Raw genomic sequence first — 20,926 nt, 5'->3', positions numbered from 1 at the left:
TTCTATTTTTTTCTCAGTTTCTGAAATTTCTTCTTCGTAGTTTTCATTATTTTCATACATTTTTTTCAAGTCATTCTCTAAATCTTTTATTTCATCTTTTCTTTGTTTTGCTAATTGTTTGCTTAATAATATACTTTTTTCTCTAATTTCAATTTTGCACAATTCCCAAGTTTTATCAATTTGATCTGGATTTTTTTCCGCGGTATCTATACATCTAATTATTATTTTTTCAATACATTTTACATATTTTTCATTTTTTAGTAGACTGTTGTTAAGTTTCCAATATCCTAGCCCTCTGTGTGTATTTTTAATGTCAATTATAAGTGAGACCGCTTGGTGATCTGTTGATTTTATCATTGCTGGCCTTATGTCTGATTTTAGAATTTTTGGTATTAATTCTTTCGAAACTAAAAGGAAGTCTATTCTACTTGCTTCTCTATTTGAATTTTTCCTACGCCATGTGAATTGCTGTGTATTTTGGTTTAAAATTCTCCACGGGTCAACTAAACTATGTTCCTTTTTCAATACCTTAAGATTGTTTACTGGTTTTTGTACCCTATTCACTGATTTTCTATCAATATTTGTGTCTTGAATATCATTCCAGTCACCGCCTATAATTATGAAGCCTTGGGAAAAGTCTAATAAGTGGGTTTTTAGTTTTTGTAAAAAGGTATTTCTGTGTTGTCTGTCATTTGGTGCATACAAATTTACTAGAGTGTAGACATTATTATTTATTTTTGTATTGATCATTAGTATTCTCCCTTCTTTATCCGCCCATGTATTAATTATTTCATAATCAATATTATTTTTAATGAGAGTAGAAACTCTTCTGCTCTGACTTGTGCCAAAACTGTGTTGTATACAACCATTCCACTCTGTGTTTACATACTGTTTTTCTTTTTCTGTGAAATGTGTTTCTTGTAAGAATACTATGTTTGCTTTTTGTTGTTTTATCCATTGGTGTAGTCTATTTCGTTTTTGTTTTTCTCTAATTCCTTGTGTGTTAAGTGTTATGCAATGTATTTTATCTAGCATAATGCTATATTATTTATGTAGGTTATATCTGTGCGTTATAAATATCTTATAGTTTCTATAATAAAATTTCTTAAACAACATAATTTGAACATTATGACCTATAATTCTATAATATGTATACTTAATTGATACACCTTCTATATGCACATTTATAATGTAAGTATATATTACCAAGTTACTAGTGCCAAAATAATATCTTGCTAAATACACTTGAAATATCACTACATTACTCATTGACATTAGTATAATTTATGTAGTACAGTTCATATATTAATGCACTCATATTAATATTACACACTTCGTACATTACTGCATTAATAATATGTATGCACACTTCAATAACTTGGTACATTATTTGATGCTTTAACATCATTTTATACTTCAACATCATTTGATACTTCAACATCATTTGATACTTCAACATCATGCGATACTTCAACATCATGCGATACTTCAACATCATTTGATACTTCAACATCATGTGATACTTCAACATCATTTGATACTTCAACACCATTTGATACTTCAACATCATTTGATAATTCAACTTCGTACATTACATTAATAATATGTATGTACACTTCAATAACTTGGTATATTATTTGATGCAATATTTCATACTTTAACATCATTTGATACTTCAACATCATGTGATACTTCAACATCATTTGATACTTCAACATCATTTGATACTTCAACATCATGAGATACTTCAACATCATTTGATACTTCAACATCATTTGATACTTTAACATCATTTGATACTTCAACATCATTTGATACTTCAGCATCATTTGATACTTCAACATCATGCGATACTTCAACATCATTTGATACTTCAACATCATTTGATACTTCAACATCATGCGATACTTCAACATCATGCGATACTTCAACATCATTTGATACTTCAACATCACAACATCATTTGATACTTCAACATCATTTGATACTTCAACATCACAACATCATGTGATACTTCAACATCATTTGATACTTCAACATCATTTGATACTTCAACATCATTTGATAATACCACTTCGTACATTACATTAATAATATGTATGTACACTTCAATAACTTGGTATATTATTTGATGCAATATTTCATACTTTAACATCATTTGATATTTTAACATTTCACATATTACTGCTTGATACTTTATTTGATGTTTCAATATTTCATAGATTACTGCCTCTATGGTAATCAGTGTATAAACTTTGTACATGATTTGATAATTCCACATTACTTGATACTTCAGAATTTCATATAATACTACACTTATGATAAGTGTACACACTTCATATTGCACTAGTGGTAAAAAGATGTACTTTTGGTACATTGTTTGATGCTTCAATATTATTTGATATTTCAACATTTCATACATTACTGCACTTATGGTAGTTGTTTGATGCTTCAATATTATTTGATATTTCAACATTTCATACATTACTGCACTTATGGTAGTTGTACACACCTCGTCCTTCAATATTTCATACATTACCATTAATTGGTATATTATTTGATACATTCCATATACTGTATTTGTGCTAAATTTATATACATGATACTCTATTTGGTCCTTCAATATTTCATCTAATACAGTACCTTGGTATATTATTTGAGAATACGTTACTGCACTTATGATAAGAATACAAATTTGGTACATTATTTGATACTTCAACATTTCATATATTGCTGTATGTACATTGGTACATTTTTTGATACAATATTTCATGCTTATGGTAAATGTACATATTTGGTACATTGTTTGATACAACATTTCATAGATTATTTGATATTTCATTATTTCATATATCAATGTATATATAATGAGTATACACACCTGATGCCTTATTTGATACTTCAAAGTTTCATACGTTACTATGGTAGGTATATACATTTGGTACAATATTTGATATGACAATATTATAGTCAGCATACAAATGTACCTAATATAGGGATGCATATTTGGTTCATTACCATTTCATATATTATATCCTCTATGTTAATTATACACTTACTTATCTTGCATGTATTGCAATGTATAAATAAGTAAACTAAATATATAATTGGGTAGTCCCACTTTTGAACCTTACTTGTTTCTGTATTTATCTTAGTCATTTTAATCTGTATACATTACTGAATTGTATTTACTTTTGAATATATATTATATATCCATGTATAACAATAAACACATTTAATTGACTTCTGGAATTTGTATTTTCTATCAAGCTATTCGCATAACTTTTTTGGCTGGCTGTTAATTTCATCTAATGGGGAACGAATATCAGCACTCAACTGTTTCGATTTCCTTGAAGAAGTATCCTTTAGGAACGAGTCCATACGCTTTTGATTGTCTTTTTGTTGACTGCTGATGTTCTTCTGACCAGGTTTTGTAGCTTTTTGCTCCTTTTGTGTGTTATTGTTTTTTACCTTTTCTTTTTTCTTTGTTTTCTGTTTGGACCCACTCGACTTAGAGACTTCAGCCTTATTAGATTTTGTAGGGGATACTGGTCTTTCGGACTGGACAGATGCGGAGGCTTGGTGTTCCTCTGCCACTTCCGATGTGCATGTATTTACCTCGTCATCTGATGTTTCATTGTTCTCGGAACTTGAGTTCGTATAGTCGTCATCATCATCGTCAGATGCTTGGTCGACTATATCCGAGCTCCATAGTTTGGGACAGTTTGATTTAATATGCCCAGGCTCTTTGCATTCCCTGCACACTTTTTCTTTTACACATTCCCTCGCGATATGGCCAGTTTCAAGGCAATTACTGCAAGTAGCTTTGTTATTGGGCTGACCTCTGTGGCGAATCACAGCTCTGTATCTACCACCCATTGTCATTATAGCTGGTAGTGGCGTTAACAGTTTTTTAACAGTGACAACTCTGTCTCCGGTTTCACAGTTAGTAAGGAAGCCGTCAATTCGCAGGCGTTCCCTATACATACTTAGTACTTCACACCCTTTCAGCTCCAAGTCCCGTTTGATTTGACCATCAAACGCTGAGAGGGGAACATTTTTAACTCGGACAATAGTTGTATCATCCTCGTCGCTGTTATATATATTGGGGTTCGTTGCATAAATTTTCACCGATTTCGCCCTTAGAACCAAACCGTTGGTGATCATATCTGTACGCGATTCACTATTATCAAGATATATTCGCCACATACCTCTGACTCGCTGGAGTCCTACCAGTCTTTCAATAGGGATGACATTTGAGATGGCCTTGTGAAGTTCAACGTGGTTTAGCCACGATTCCCTTGGCACTGTTCTTGTCCCAAATAAATCTGTTTCCAATATGAAAACCGGCTTGACAGTCCGTGGGATTGGAGTGGCCGCACTAGCGTAACTTATGGCGCCATTTTCCCTTGTCGGAACACTCGCTTCGGAATTCATGTTCAATCAAGTCGTCTTTTCCGTGAGTTATACGTTAAGTCTTGCAGTATTTCAGATACTGTAGGATCTAATGTGGTATTTCATACACAATTGGTTTTCTTAGTGTAAATATATGAAGAAAATCTTCAAAAAAGTTGGAGCACAAATATCGACCCTCTACCGTGGTTGAAGGGCAGATCACTCTATCATTTATTGGGAGGGTTCAAATAATAAAATCACTCCTAATACCAAAATTAACATTTCTTTACTCAGTTATCTATGCCCCACCACACATAATTAAAAAAGTAGAAAAACTAATACATGAATATGTATGGGAGGGAAAGAGAGAGAAAGTGAAAAGAAAAACAATTATGAGAAGTTACGCTGAAGGTGGATTAAATATGCTAGATGTAAAATCACACATAAACACAATAAGAATAAGTTGGATAAAAAGATTTTTGACAGCAGATGATGATGCCCCTTGGAAAATAATCCCTAAATTTCAACTGGACAAGTTTGGAAGTAATTTACTTATATGTAAAATGAATCTAGATAATTTGAAAAATTTAGAAAGAACAGATGATATTAATCTTTTTTACTATGAAAAAATATCAACTATAATAAAATTGAACTCCAACCCACAGAAACCAAAAGATTATAAAGACATTCTGTCTCAAATAATTTGGGGAAACAGATATATAAAGCTCAAAGGAAAATGTTTATGTTTTAATAATTGGATAAAATCTGATATTATAATAATCCATGACATCCTGGACAACAATGGTAATATAAGTGAACAGAAAATACTTCAGAAACTAAAAATTAAAACTAACTGGATAAGTGAAGTTAACAAAGTTAAAAAATCAATACCGGGTGCATGGTTAAAGAAAATAAAAGACACAAACACTAATATTGAAAATATCAATGTTAAAAAACAAAAGAAAGTAACATTAAACTTGTTAAAACAATCAAACCTAGACATAAAAAAATGCAAGAATCAAAATGTATACAAACAGTTAGTAACAATGACATCAGAAAAAACGATTGCCTATCTATATTGGTTAAATCACTTAACAATAACAGAAAATCATCTTAAAAGTGCATGTAACTTTATATTCTATAAATTAGAAGACAACAAATTAAAAGAATTCAGATGGAAATTATTAAATAAAATACTGACAACAAAACAAATACTGTTTCAATGGAAAATAACACCAGACCCTCATTGTATTTTGTGTCAAAACACTATTGAAGATTATGAACACTTTTTCATAACATGTCCATATTTAGCAAACTTCCAAAGAATCATGAATGACATTTTTTCGATATTAGGATATAATAAAAACATGTTCACACTAAACAATTTTGTCATTGGTTATAAAATACAATACCCTAAATATGATGATATCAATAGGATATTAACATACATAGGTTTTTCAATATACAAAGGATATTGTGTAAGTGAAGCAAAAACAAAACAGATAAGTCTACATTCTATATTAAAACAGCACTTATTAATGACAGAACATGTTAATAAATACAGAAATAAATCCTTTACACCAATCTTCAAAACTGTTCTTCAGTCTCTTCCTGAATAGATAATGAATCCTGACTTCTAATAACCCAGTTTTGAGTAGAATATTTCAATACACTGAACTGCATCCTGTAGTAAGATACACTGTACACAGGAACACAACACTCTCCAACTGAAAATAGATTTAAAAACAAGTATTATAAATATTGTGGGAAAACAGGTCACTAGCCTTACTATTAGATATATCAATGTTGATACTGTTATCGCTGTGGGTCCCTTTATTTATACCATCCTTTTTATTGTAACACCGGTATGATAGAGCTGTACACATTCCGCGTATGCTTCCGGTTGTGTATTGGCTGCTATCTGGATCCGCGGTGCAATCTGGGTTAACTTGGTGTTGACCTTTGAGATTGACCGGGTCTTGGTGAGTTGCCGGAAGACGTTCCGCGCTCACTGCGCATATGCCATGGATTTGGCCAATCGGAATGGGTATGCCACGTTGCATGTAGGACCAGGGGGCTGGGGTATAAAAAGGGACTGCACAGCGATAAACGGTGACTTGCATGGCCGGATAACCGGCCAACCCCTCAGGAGAGGATACCCTCTCTATCAGGCACTGACAACAGTGGCCACACAGTGCTGATAACAGCACGCGTACATTGCGTACGCACGTTAGGGCACTTAGGGTGTGTATACGTAGGGTGTGGGGCTGTTGCAGTGTTAGCGGGGAAGTAGGAGAATTTACTATGGGAATGTTAGCTGTAGGCTCTGTCTAATTTACACTTGCTTTGTTTAGGCTTATATGTATTGTCTATAATCTTTAATCTGCATTCTATAATAAACCTATAGATAACTTTATTCACGGTGTTTGTTGACATTAATTAATTGCTCCGCCACATCCTTCGAACTTGGGTTAATAGCTGCCTGTAATCAGCTAGTGGGCGAGGTTCTCTCTGGGGACTTGTTCGCTGACCGGTGTCGGGAGATAGTAACGGTAAAAACAAACTATACGATCACACATTTGGGATCTATCTCTCCGACGCTGGTCGGGATTGACGCACCCCGGAGGGAACCCTATTACAGAATGGTGCCGGTGACCAGGATGTGGTTCAAAGTGAGTAGTTGATTGCATGTCAATTTGATATCTTTGTTGATTTGAGTAACTTGAATTCATTTTATTTCTTTTTAAAAAAAATGTGTATTTAGTGGTATCTTTATTGTTAGAAATAGCAAGTCCTGTAACAATAGATTTAACCATTTAGATATTCACTGTTTTAGTAGATTTTTGGTCTATTATAATTAGTTCAAAACTAGATAACATTGCCTGTATATATGTGTATGTTGTGAGGTTTGCCTGACTGGATATAAACCATGTGGCGGCAGGTCCAAGGTTTATCTAAATAATTAGGGAGCTGTAGCACTGCCGTTATCAAGTGATACTCAGACCTGTATTAGGTATAAAATTAATCTTAATCAGTGGGTTTTGTTGTTAGTGAAGCTATACAACCAGATAGTTTAACGGTTGGGTTTTACAGATGGTTTGAGGTATAGGCATTGACAATGGACACGTCTGATGTAGAAACAGGTGTACAGTCTGATTGGGAGGGAGACCTTGAAACTGTAACGGTAGTAGATACATCACCTGTAGGTATGGCATCGTCAACTCCTATAGCTCCTGGGTATAACTTTAAACCTTTTAAAGTTAGACATAATCAAGATACTGTGTCCTTTCCGAATTTTCCCAAAATAAAGAATGCTACAGAACAAGCGATTAAAGGGGAGGGTGCGAGACCTAAGATAAAACAGGAAGTTATAACCCCTATTGTTAGGAAAGGCATGTTAAGTGCAGATCAGTACGAGGGAGATACGGAGGAGGATAATACCGAACCACCATACAGGGATAGGAAGTTCAAAATTAGTGATCGACAACTTCCAGGGGTAGAAACTACCCCGCGAAATAGATCCGTAGGTGGTAGAAATAGGGACTTCACAAGTGATACCAGACGGGGGCACTCATTCGATCTTAGCTACAGGGTAAATAGGAAAGAAAAACATCCTGATACTTTTAATGGTACAAGCAGTGACTGGCAGGACTATCTTGTTCACTTTGAACAGGTAGCTGCCTGGAATGGGTGGACAGATATAGAAAAGGCCCAACAGCTTAGCATGAGTTTAAGGGGTACGGCCCAGAAACTTTTAAGTAATTTGACCATAGGACAGTTGTCTGATTACCATTCAATTAAGCAATGTCTCACTCAGAGATTTAACCCAAAAGAAAGAAGTGTTGCACATAGGTGTACATTTAGGGGACAGAGGCAGGGTAAGAACGAGTCAGCGTCAGATTTTGGATACTCGTTAAGAAGGACAGCCCTGTTAGCGTATCCGGACCTTCCCTATAACTTCTTAGAATGTCAGGTAGTAGATCAGTTTATCAATGGCCTTCAGAATTTTGAAATGAGAAAGAAGGTTACTTTTAGTCACCCCAACACCTTAGATGAGGCCATTTCCTCTGCTGTAGAATTTGAGGCTGTAGCAGGTAGTTCGCCTAAGAAACCTGTAGAAACAGAACCTGTATGTTCCATACAGTCAAATATCAGAGGGGAGCAAATTTTGACCATAGAACAAATAAGTAAATTGATGGATCAAAAGTTGAAGGTTAACACTAAAAACAAAGAAAAACAGGATAAAAAGAAATGGAGTTCGAATTCAGACAAAAAGGGGGCCTGTTTATTTTGTAAGGAGGAGGGCCATTACATAAGAGAATGTAAAAGACTGGAAACTCTAAGGAAACTTGAAGAGAAATTACGCAAGTCGGAAAACTAATGAGGGCTGGGGTCACGGCCGAGATTCCAGCCTGTCAGGATACAGTAAATACAATAGGTATTGATAGGCCAGTAACAGAGTTGGGAGAAGAGACAAATCTAGGAGAACTAGAAAAGCAAGGGAAAGTGTCAGGTCAGGTTCGACAAGGGTTACCAGATGTACGTTTAGACAAGGGTTGTCTATATGCAGAGGTGCAAGTGCATTGTGTAACATGTAGAATGCTGATAGATACTGGGTCCCCTATTTCTGTTCTCTCCTACACAGAGTTTGTAAAATTGGGGCTAGGTGAAGAGTCTCTACAGAGATTTGAAACAAATCTCACCACAGCAGACGGTAACCAACTCGAGGTTAAGGGGTGTATTCCTTTAGTTTTCAAAATGGGATCAAAGGTATTTGAACAAACCTTCGTAGTTTCTAGAGTGGAAAGATTGTCTGGGATACTGGGAATGGATTTCTTAGCTAAATATCAAAGTGCGATTCAGCTAGAAAAGGGAATCCTAGTAACAAATCGGGGAAATGTTCAATTGAGTAGACAGGGCTTGGATAGTGACCATATAGTACTCTCTGTAATGAAAACAGAACAACCAATTAGGCCTAACGAGAGAGTCAATAAAACTGAAGCTAAACCTACATGTACTGAGGTAGTGGTTAAGATATCTAAAGGGTTAGATATTGAAATCAATAGTAAACTCCAGACAGGTAGTAGTACTGAGGATATAAACACTAACGAGGAGGACTCTAAGTTAGCAGAGGAATCGGGGGATGTCTCTGTATCAAACAATGGTCACGAGAAGGCTAACCTAATTAGTAATGGTGTTACCTTAGTAAAAGCTATGATTGTCATGGTGACAATAGGATTGGTTGGGTTGACTTTAATTGGTATAATTATGTCAAGCATGTTATGTCACACCTGCCCTGTAGATACTACTGCTACACACAAAACCGTATGCTCAGAATTGATGATGATACTAGATAAGGAGGGGTTTTGTCAGGCAGCTCGGTTTGTTATAGCTGGTAAACCAAGGGTTTGGTTTCCTCCGTAACGATAGGTAGCTATCTTGGTAGTATGGTAGTCCATGTAGTTATTAGTTGTCAGGTGTGATTTATATATTTCAATTAATGATAATCATAAGGTCGTCCGATGGGGACAGTAGGGACAATCAGAGTAGTCAAGTAGGGACGGAAACAATTAAGACAAGGAGGGGGAGAGTAATTAAACCTCCAGTGAAATATTCCCCATAATTTGATTACTTGGGAGTAATAGATGTTCCTGTCAGGCAAACCGAACAAAATATGTTAGACATTTGTTGCAGGTAAAATAAAAACAGAGTAGTTAGGATTAGTTAGATTCCTTTAGTTGAGATGTACATAGCATATATAAATACAAGTATATACAATTAGTTAATGTATGGGAGATGACATGTATTTGTATAGGGTATAATAAGGTATCATCAGTCTAAGGGTGATAAAGCCAATAACCTTCCTGTTTTTCAAGCGTGTAATTACCGGGAATATTAATTGGTTAAAGGTCGTAGGTATAGACCGACACTTGTTACTAGTAGGGGATACGGTACATGTGTCTGATAAGGAGATTGTTAGGTGTGAAAGTTGACCCTAATTGATGTTGCTTTTATCTTAACAATGGGATGCTGTCCGGGCTACCCTAGTGCAGTCAGTGTAACCAATTTCATGGTTGTCAGGACACCTAGAGTGGTGACACAACAGATGTCAGATAAGGATAATTAAAAAGATTTTGGATTAAAAACAGCGTAACCTTAGTTCATGCATATTTTCATTTGATAATTGTTTAGGGATTTTCTTGGTGTTTTAAATGATATATCATAGATACGATTAGTACAAAACGGGTTGACACTGTACCTTATCTGTCTTAGAACCATGTATTACTATTTAAAAGTACGCTGGGAGGGGTAGAATTTTGTTTACAGATTCCCGGGATGATGACAGCTTTTAAATACTCATTACTCGTTTTACCGTGGAACTCTAAAGACCAGCATTTCAATGGAACAAGTCCTGAACATTAATGTGGACCTCGAGGAACTGTATCAGTTCCAGGAGGCCCATGTAAGGGAAATGTTCCCGCGGACAGACATGTCATGCAAGGTTCCTGGATGTGGCCCTAACATATACATGAAGCTAAGGAACTACCTGGACCATTGGTCCAAATATCATCGACCAACAGTCACTCTTTGGGAATGTGACACCTGCCGGAAAAAGTTTTCAACCAAATGGAAGGGGACTCAACATATAAAGTGCCACAATCAAAAAGGTACTTTACACAGCACAAAAGTTCAAAACCGCTACTTCAAGGATCCTGGAGACATACTTCCTCCACGGTGCGCCTCCGCGAGGGAACGGGAGTTATCCAAGTCCCTGGAGAAGAGGAACGCCCAGGACCACAGGAGGATACCCGAACCCGAGCCTAGGCCGGATCACGATTTACGGGAACTGAATTTTATTTTCGGACAATAAGTGTTATACACTGAAAATGTAAATTAACTGTGTTAAGCGTTATGCTGTTCTATTTTGATTCGTGTGGACACTGCCAAATTACTGTGGATTTATGTGGATGTTTTTGTGTTTCAGGAAAATATTGACATTTGATGGCTGTAGTATGTTTATATTTCAGTTAAAAATATTTTCTTTGCCATTACTGTTTATAGGACACCTTTTTGTACATACACCTATGGGTACGGGATATTACTTCAAGGTCGTCCAGGTTTCCTAGTGGGTCACGAGTAGTATAAATATATAAATAATAACGGGACATGTTACCTTTATAACTTAATGGTTCTAAGTTACCTGACACTAATTGCAGCATTGATGGGGTCCAAGCTTTTTAGATTGTTGTTATTCCATTGTTATAATAAGTGGTGTTATTTTTCATGGTATTTACCCGATATGGATGTTGTAATTTGTTGCCATATGGGAACCGGGTTGTGTTTACAGTTGTTGAACTGTTTACCGTTATTTCCTATTGCTTTCCTTAGTCATATATAGTTTTATATGGTGTACATGTGTAAGATAGCTATGGTTGCTTGTCTTATAGTGATGACGTTGGAAGCGTGTCGATGAACTTAAACTAATCAGGTATTGTTTAATACCTGGATGGGCTTGTTATTGGAAATAGCAGGAGTTCTTTGATTGTTTTGTGTATCATTTATAGGTCATGTTTATATTTTGTTCTAAGTACTTAGTATACCTGGAGGTCAGTACTGCCTGCTCCGTAGGTATTCTAATGTCACTTAGTAGTGGATACTTTACACATTATACTGGGATATGATGGTGTTGTTTTAATGTAAGTTAATCATATCTAAGTGTATTTTATGTTTTGTTCATTCTTGGATTGGACGATTTGATTGCTTTTTAAGCTAGGTTTTAATATTGATATCTATAGAGGCAGAAGTGTAGTACTCATTCCAATGATAGGTCCCTGGTAGATGGTAGTCTTGGTGACAAAGGTATATTTTAAGGAAAATGATACTTTGATCTTAAGGGGGGAGGAATGTGGGAAAACAGGTCACTAGCCTTACTATTAGATATATCAATGTTGATACTGTTATCGCTGTGGGTCCCTTTATTTATACCATCCTTTTTATTGTAACACCGGTATGATAGAGCTGTACACATTCCGCGTATGCTTCCGGTTGTGTATTGGCTGCTATCTGGATCCGCGGTGCAATCTGGGTTAACTTGGTGTTGACCTTTGAGATTGACCGGGTCTTGGTGAGTTGCCGGAAGACGTTCCGCGCTCACTGCGCATATGCCATGGATTTGGCCAATCGGAATGGGTATGCCACGTTGCATGTAGGACCAGGGGGCTGGGGTATAAAAAGGGACTGCACAGCGATAAACGGTGACTTGCATGGCCGGATAACCGGCCAACCCCTCAGGAGAGGATACCCTCTCTATCAGGCACTGACAACAGTGGCCACACAGTGCTGATAACAGCACGCGTACATTGCGTACGCACGTTAGGGCACTTAGGGTGTGTATACGTAGGGTGTGGGGCTGTTGCAGTGTTAGCGGGGAAGTAGGAGAATTTACTATGGGAATGTTAGCTGTAGGCTCTGTCTAATTTACACTTGCTTTGTTTAGGCTTATATGTATTGTCTATAATCTTTAATCTGCATTCTATAATAAACCTATAGATAACTTTATTCACGGTGTTTGTTGACATTAATTAATTGCTCCGCCACATCCTTCGAACTTGGGTTAATAGCTGCCTGTAATCAGCTAGTGGGCGAGGTTCTCTCTGGGGACTTGTTCGCTGACCGGTGTCGGGAGATAGTAACGGTAAAAACAAACTATACGATCACACATTTGGGATCTATCTCTCCGACGCTGGTCGGGATTGACGCACCCCGGAGGGAACCCTATTACAATATGTTAACAAAATGTAAAATTGAATATTGAATATTTTTAATAGTACAGTCTAATATGCCTTATAAATGAAGCATGACCAACAACGTGTACACAATCACAGGCACCGGCAGATCACGACCTCGTGGAGTGAGAAAACAAAACGCACACGTGAAGGAAACAGACATTAGCAAATTTCAATACGCAGATATTGTCAAGATACAAATTTAATTTTAATAGTAAGTACTTACCATGAAGTTAATAAAAATAACGTTGCATCGAACTCGATAATCACTAGACGATACGTACACTGCACACACACAATCCACATGCCCAATATAAACCGGAAATGTAAGCATGGCGGGTAATACAACGATACGGTCGTCGGATAAGCGGATTTAAAAAAAAACAACACAAAAACCGTGTAATATATTTTTTATTTTTATTTTTTTTAGGCCTAGTCAATAGATATATAAGGTACAGTACACAATATGGAAACTAGTAAATTAAATCAGTGTGTGAATGAAGTATGACGAGTGAGAGCCCTCTTGTGAGAGGACAAATATTGTAATGTGTATTGCTATAAATCTGAGTGAATAAAATGTTTGTTTAAAAAAAAAAAAAAAGACATTAAACAAACATTCGACATCTTAGTAAGTGGATTATTAATGGAAGCAAATTATCCTCCAAAACGTTTACAGGAGATATACAAATACATGTAAATGTCGTTTGACATTTCCGAATTCGTTGTTACCGTTTCCGAGGTATATCGTCAGTTACAAATAACTTCATGAAACTTAAGAGCACCCTAAATGCCTAATAGTTGTGTAATGTGCTTAAACAAGTTTCCCATTTCTATACCACATTTCAAAAAACGCTTACCACAAACTTGATGATAATTACATTAACTATATAATGCCACGCATAAGTCCCAATACACTATATAGAAACTGTTTTACAATTCAGTTAATATCATTGAAATATTTTCTACTGCATGTTTTGTTTAATAAATTTGGGAATATTTTGGAAAGTCGGTCCCTCCCTTGACCCCCCCCCCCCCTCCCCAACCCCGAACCTTTATAGGGAAGGGGGCTTCTCATTAGAATTAGAATTTTTCACTGACAAATGAATAAACTTCAATGAATTGCAAATTTCAAGTTTCAGATTTACGTGTGATATTCCAACACTATTCATAAAATGTGTGTATAGTTTGTATTGTATCAATCTGGCTACTGTGTAGTGGAGTATGTCCAACTTGTATATCAAAAGACCAAGATGAAAAGTCATTGACTCTAACGGCTAGTACTGCATTACATGAAATGGAATTGGAGTAGTATATCCCACGTTAAAGGTTGTTGGGAGAATGCTCAAACTTATCTGGCTGTCAAGACAATGTCCCTTGTAGCTGATGTACTGTAAACGTACGTAATTACACAAAGACGTTACACATCTGGATGTTCTGTTTCTCGCATCACTTTTATATATTTATGTTTCTAGAACAATCCTTCCACAACAGTTTGTATGTATCTATGTTTGCTACCAAACCACTTTAGAGTTTTAACTGGCAAAACGCATGATATTTTGAGCTCGTTGATATTAAACAGCTTTCCTCCATATTTCTTAATTATATAAGAGATGGTGTTTCATATTGCATTGGGTAACAAAGATTTTCATTGCTCTGATTACTAGACCGAAGATCTATGCTGTCAAAGCCATCAACATCTTTTGAGGACTATTCCTCATAAAACTGGGGTTCGATTTCAACAAAAATGAGTTTCCATGTTTTTTGTCTATATTTCCCCCATTGTTTTTTTGCTAAATATAGAATTTAAAAGTCACAGATTACCCAAACAATGTAAAGCAATACAGTAGGTATCATTCTGACGTCCTTCATGTTTTATCTATAAGAATAATAAACACTGCACCGGACATCTGGTTTTCCTTTTCCTGTTCCTGAACCGGAGCAACGTCTCTGACTTGTCAACAATAACCACTTCTGGTGACCTGTGGATCAGTAAGAAGGGGTTTTCCAGTCACAACTGTCCGTTTACTCCATTGACAAAATATATTCCTTTGATTATTTTGAAGATTTAAAGTTATTGATTGTCCTCAGGTCTACACGCTGTTTCGGGTTCCTTAGGTTAGTATTGGGTAAAAAAATATATATTGATATGTTATTGCATAATCTATCATACATTTCAAGGGATTCACTTCAAAGATAATTCCCATCATCAGTGTCAACGGCCATTTTAAACTTTGATCATCCGATATTTGTTTCGGTTATTTTTCAGGAACGAGTGAAGGAATTCTCCTTGACACTAAACTTAAAAAGTATTCATTGTGTTATAATTATTTTTTCTTTGTTTTCATGGTAAATACTCAAATGTGATTGGTCGAATGGCGCGAAAAATGTGACGTCACAATACGACAATTGACGTTGCGTATTGATTTGAGAAAAAGAATCCCATTTAAAACCAGTAAAATTGTACATAAAACATGTTTTAAATTAAAAAATAATTTTCAAAAATTATTTATAAGCGTTGATGTCGATTTGTTTCAGTTTCATCGGGGTACGCGGATTCACACAGTTTGTAAACAAAATGTGTTTCATACCCCGATGAAACTAAAAACAAATGACATCAATGCTTAAATATTTAGCTACATACTTGAGCTCTTCATTTGCAGTAAATCATACCGTTCAGAATATGCGATCATTTGAAAACACACGGCAATGTTTTCTAAGTATCAAAACGTGAACCATTTCGTACACCTCTGGTGGGTAACACTAAGTTTGCTATACTTCAGGCTCTGGGAACTTTCGAATTTTTCAAACATACTTCATTTGTTTCCCCTTCGGTTCATTAAAAAATGGTTCTTGTTAGAGAATCTTTGATAAGGATCTGTATCTTTTGATTTTTGTAAAAATCATATAACTATGAATACATCCATTACAAAAATAACCGAAAACCAGTATGAAGTAAATACAACTTTATTTACTTTCTTGTCGAGTTGGCATGTAGACTTTTACCTACAACATCAAAAGAAAAGGTTTAATATTAAAAGAATTAAGTATTAATCAACAATTATATTAAGCGACGGGGTAACTTATCTTCAGCTGATGGTATATAATGTGATCAAATTAGGGATATCAGGTCTGGCACTGCTATGACCAGTACTTGCGGATCTGTATTCTATTTTTTTTGTGGTTTGCGGTGGTGTTGAGTATGTACCTTAGCTGTGGTGTTGAGTATGTACCCTAGTTGTGGAGGTGTTGAGTATGTACCTTAGTTGTGGTGGTGTTGAGTATGTACCCTAGTTGTGGTGGTGTTGAGTATGTACCTTAGTTGTGGTGGTGTTGAGTATGTACCTTAGTTGTGGTGTTGAGTATGTACCCTAGTTGTGGTGGTGTTGAGTATGTACCCTAGTTGTGGTGTTGAGTGTGTACCCTAGTTGTTGTGTTGAGTATGTACCTTAGTTGTGGTGTTGAGTATGTACCCTAGGTGTGGTGGTGTTGAGTATGTACCTTAGTTGTGGTGGTGTTGAGTATGTACCTTAGTTGTGGTGGTGTTGAGTATGTACCCTAGTTGTGGTGTAGAGTATGTACCCTAGTTGTGGTGTAGAGTATGTACCCTAGTTGTGGTGTTGAGTATGTACCTTAGTTGTGGTGGTGTTGAGTATGTACCCTAGTTGTGGTGTTGAGTATGTACCTTAGTTGTGGTGGTGTAGAGTATGTACCTTAGTTGTGGTGGTGTTGAGTATGTACCTTAGTTGTGGTGGTGTTGAGTATGTACCTTAGTTGTAGCGTTAAATATGTTTCTAAGTTCTGGAAGTTTTGAGTATGTACCTTAGTTGTAGTGGTAAGCATGTACCCTAGTTGTGGTGTTGAGTATGTACCTTAGTTGTGGTGGTGTTAAGTATGTACTTTAGTTGTGGTGTTGAGAATGTTCCCTAGTTGCGTTGGTGAGTATGTACCTTAGTTGTGGTGGTGTTGAGTATGTACCTTAGTTGTAGTGGTAAGCATGTACCCTAGTTGTGGTGGTGAGTTTGTACCTTAGTTGTGGTGGTGTTGAGTATCTACCTTAGTTGTGGTGGTGCTGAATATGTACCCTAGTTGTGATGGTGTTGAGAATTTACCCTAGTTGCGGTGGTGAGTATGTACCTTAGTTGTGGTGGTGTTGAGTATGTTCCTTAGTTGTGGTGTTGAGTAAGTACCCTAGTTGTGGTGGTGCTGAATATGTACCCTAGTTGTGGTGGTGTTGAGAATGTACCCTAGTTGCGGTTGTGAGTATGTACCTTAGTTGTGGTGGTGTTGAGTATGTACCTTAGTTGTGGTGTTGAGTATGTACCCTAGTTGTTGTGGTGTTGTCCTGCGGCGGCTGGTTGGTGTCCCCCAGGAGGATGATGGTTGCCATGGTTGTGGCCTTGCCCCTCACACCTACAAAAGCTGTCCACACAGTGTACCGGTGTGTTAGGACCGTGTTGGTTACAGCTTATCCTATCAGTGGTGCAGTCGCCGACGGCGGTACAGGCTGTAAGTAGAATTATAATAGTAAATAAAGATAGAATCTTATAATAGGAAGATAATGGCCAAACCGACAAGCTGACAGCGTGTTGACTGTAACCATCTTTAGCAATGGAACGAAACTTTATCTTAATTAGAATTTATATCTATACATATCTTTACAAACAAGAGATCCAAGAGGGATCTTGGCGCCCACCATTGAATGATATTGATAGGTTCCATGTCAGATTGATTTTTCCTCTTTTTTTACCATTCCTCTTACTAATCTCTGTAAATTGATAAACATTCCTCAAGTGCTTTTTAAACAAGGGAAACTTATAAATGAAATATGAGATTTAGTGATAATGGCTGTCTGTCGACAATGTTTTCAGATTGGTCCAAAAATGCATCACAACGGACTAAGGGGAACCTACATATGAAAATTGAGAAAGATCCCTTCAGTACTTTCTCAGAAATAGCGTAAACAAGGATTATAAACGGACGGACGGAAGGACGGACGGACCACGGACCACGGACGTAAGGCGATTTGAATAGCCCACCATCTGATGATGGTCGGCTAAACAATAACAAAAAGACAAACATTTGCCGCTTGAACACTTCTTCTACCATACCATCTACATTGAAGAATGAAGGTCGTTTCTCGTAAAGAGGGTTATGAACGGAATACAAATGTACGTCTATTATACGTAAAAATAGTTATTTACACTTTCTCCCTATATATGTGTTACAATCTATTTTGAACGGATATGAAATACTTCAATATTCTTTCAATGCTTGAAAGATATTTTTTATTGCATTTTGGCAGTGAAATATAGAAATTTATCAAACTAATTAAACTTATATTTTCACTGAGGCGATGAGCAGTGGAAATATAAGATTTTGCAGTGAAAATAAAGGATTTTGCAGTGAAAATACAAGTTTTTCAGTGCAAATACAAAATTTCCGTTTTTGACCAATCATAGCGGATCTTTGTATTCACTTCGTTGAAAGTTGCCGATTTTTCAATTCGAAGCGGAGATAGATAAATTGGTTATTTTGCTGTATTTCTGAAATGTTCATACTTGTTTTTGACCATGCACATATTCTCCTTTTACAGCAGAAAACGCTTACATTGCGCTGATCAGTCCGTTCAAAATGGCGCCATCAAGTTGACGTGAAGTAACGTCACAAAGAGATGACGTTATTACTGATTCCCGCACTTTTTGACACTATTGATTTGTCGATGATTTTAATTTTGTTTTTAAGTTGATGTAGATCTAATGCAATAAAAAGAAAGTTGAATGGTTTCCCGCTAAATATAACATATATTTCACGAGTATGACAGAATATCGATGTTCTGTCATACTCGTGAAATATATGTTATTTTTAACGGGAAACTATTCAATATCCTCTATATATGATCAAGAAAATACAGTTGGTTAAAATTAAAACATTTCATCCACAACGTTTCTTTTTCATTCATTGTTTAAATTGTTCCATGCAAGCTCTTCTAAGGAGCACTTTTAGGAATAGAATTTTAGTTGACTTTAAATGAAAGAAGACATCGTAAGTAGCGGTACCGCGGTACGCTTCATGTTAAAACAAGATTAAAATTAGGGAAACCCCAAGAAAACTGCAAATATCCCGATACATTTAACGGTCATATTATGAAAATTAATATCCATTGCAATTAAAAAAATAACTTATTTTCACAAATAAGATTATTTATATGTTGTAGAATTAAAGAGTTTGTATTGAAAGAAAACTATTGTTCAGGCCAATGGGCCTCTTACTACTTAATGTACTAATCATAATAAATACTATAGAGTTCACATATAAAATGTCTGTTGTTTTAACATTTTGAACACATTTTATATCAGTTTTCAGGTGTTTAAACCCCAAGGAGACCGTCGACATAAACATATACTATCATGCATTAGAGTTCAGATCTCTATAGTCCACTAAGACCATTTCTATGGGGAAAAAAACTTACTCTTGAAGCACTTTCTTCCGTGAAGTGGTGTTATTTGATTGGTCTAATTAGGCACTCTCATATGAACAGTTGAATGAATTGTATTTTTCTGAATCTTAAGACCTCAATCGACACCATGTGTGATACGTACCGACGTTGTGTTGGTTGCTGTGAACACAGGTGCACAGGTGCTGACCTTGAATTGCGACACATTCTTTCGTTCCTGTATTACAAGTCGTGTCCGTGCATGAGTTAGCATCGGTGCAAGGTTCGCTGACCGCGAGGGCCACTGTAAAATATCATATATCAATTAAAAAAAAAGTTTACTTTGATAAAAGTTGACACAGAATTTGATTTGCCAGGTAAATCGCATAGAATTTGATTGGTTATATGAGTAACGCAGAATTTGATTGATTATATAAGTAACGCAGAATTTGATTGATCATTTGAACTTATTTTCTAATATAAGCAGATTTCACACGACCTAATTATCTTGTCCAAAAATTCTTAAGAGATATCTGTTTTCATCATCCTAGATCATTTACTGATTACGCTTTACTTTACCCTACAATAACGTAACATCTATATACCACTCACCACATGCTGCCAAAACCAAGCAGGTAAGAGTATTCATGGTGTCTGATGGGTCCTTGTTAGAATACCAGTCGTACGGTGACTGGATGTCCCCCGTCTTTTATAGGCTTTGTACGGCACGGAAGCGTGCCATTACCAGCTGTTCGCCTTCACAGGGTCGATATTTTGACTTTTCTTTCGTTAAATATGTGACATGACAAACAAATTTGAAGCAAAGGATTCACGATAGGTACATAAGCACGTATGTGTCCAAACTAGTGGCCTCGTAATCTATTATACGTGTACTTTGTATTAACATTGTATTTAAATGTAGATTAATACAACAATCCCCATAAAATAAACTCCTGTTTTAACATTACAAGTAGAAATACTTCAGCGTTTATATTCTCTCAGAATTATGTTATCACCATCATAGTTCTCGTCAGAACTAGACGTTAACTGGACGTTACCCAGCTTGTCATTTCTGTTGAAACAGAAGACGCTTATCCTTCCAAAACGCCTTGTTTATGGCTTTTGTTAGAGGTGGACAGGCTTTGTTGTTTTTGTGACAAACTCCTCCATTTATTGGAACAAATTTGCCTGCTAGTGGGATCAATTTGCCTACTATTGGAAACAAATCCGTTTATTTATGGGAAAATAACATCGCCTACTAGCTGGAACAAATTTGCCCATTAGTGAATTTTTTTCTATCAAATCGATAGCA

At 36.1% G+C, this 20,926-nt stretch overlaps 1 protein-coding gene across 3 annotated transcripts; it reads right to left on the bottom strand.

Moving 5' to 3' along the window:
* Positions 1-16,129: 16,129 nt before the first annotated feature.
* Positions 16,130-20,333, bottom strand: LOC117318678 (serine protease inhibitor Cvsi-1-like). Of its 3 annotated transcripts, none has more exons than XM_033873638.1 (4): positions 20,227-20,333; positions 19,781-19,918; positions 17,503-17,685; positions 16,130-16,184 (listed from the first exon to the last, which is right to left on the bottom strand). In XM_033873638.1, the coding sequence occupies exons 1-3, from the start codon at positions 20,261-20,263 to the stop codon at positions 17,504-17,506; spliced, it is 357 nt and encodes a 118-aa protein (XP_033729529.1). In that variant the 5' UTR covers positions 20,264-20,333; the 3' UTR covers positions 16,130-16,184; position 17,503. The 3 variants fall into 3 exon arrangements, with proteins under 3 accessions (XP_033729529.1, XP_033729528.1, XP_033729527.1); XM_033873637.1 differs by having other exon boundaries at positions 16,135-16,184; positions 17,478-17,685; XM_033873636.1 differs by lacking the exon at positions 16,130-16,184 and having other exon boundaries at positions 17,288-17,685.
* Between the last annotated feature and the right edge of the window lie 593 nt (positions 20,334-20,926).

The sequence above is a fragment of the Pecten maximus genome, unplaced genomic scaffold (assembly GCF_902652985.1).
Source record: "Pecten maximus unplaced genomic scaffold, xPecMax1.1, whole genome shotgun sequence".
NCBI lineage: Eukaryota > Metazoa > Mollusca > Bivalvia > Pectinida > Pectinidae > Pecten > Pecten maximus.
This window is presented reverse-complemented; position numbering and strand designations above follow the sequence as displayed.

Excerpts from the sequence above, each read along its gene's own strand:
- LOC117318678 (XM_033873638.1), bottom strand. The coding sequence starts at position 20,263 with ATGAATACTCTTACCTGCTTGGTTTTGGCAGCATGTG. Across the intron at positions 19,919-20,226 it reads CTTGGTTTTGGCAGCATGTG|TGGCCCTCGCGGTCAGCGAA; the intron begins GTGAGTGGTATA and ends GATATTTTACAG. Across the intron at positions 17,686-19,780 it reads CAGCAACCAACACAACGTCG|CCTGTACCGCCGTCGGCGAC; the intron begins GTACGTATCACA and ends TTCTACTTACAG.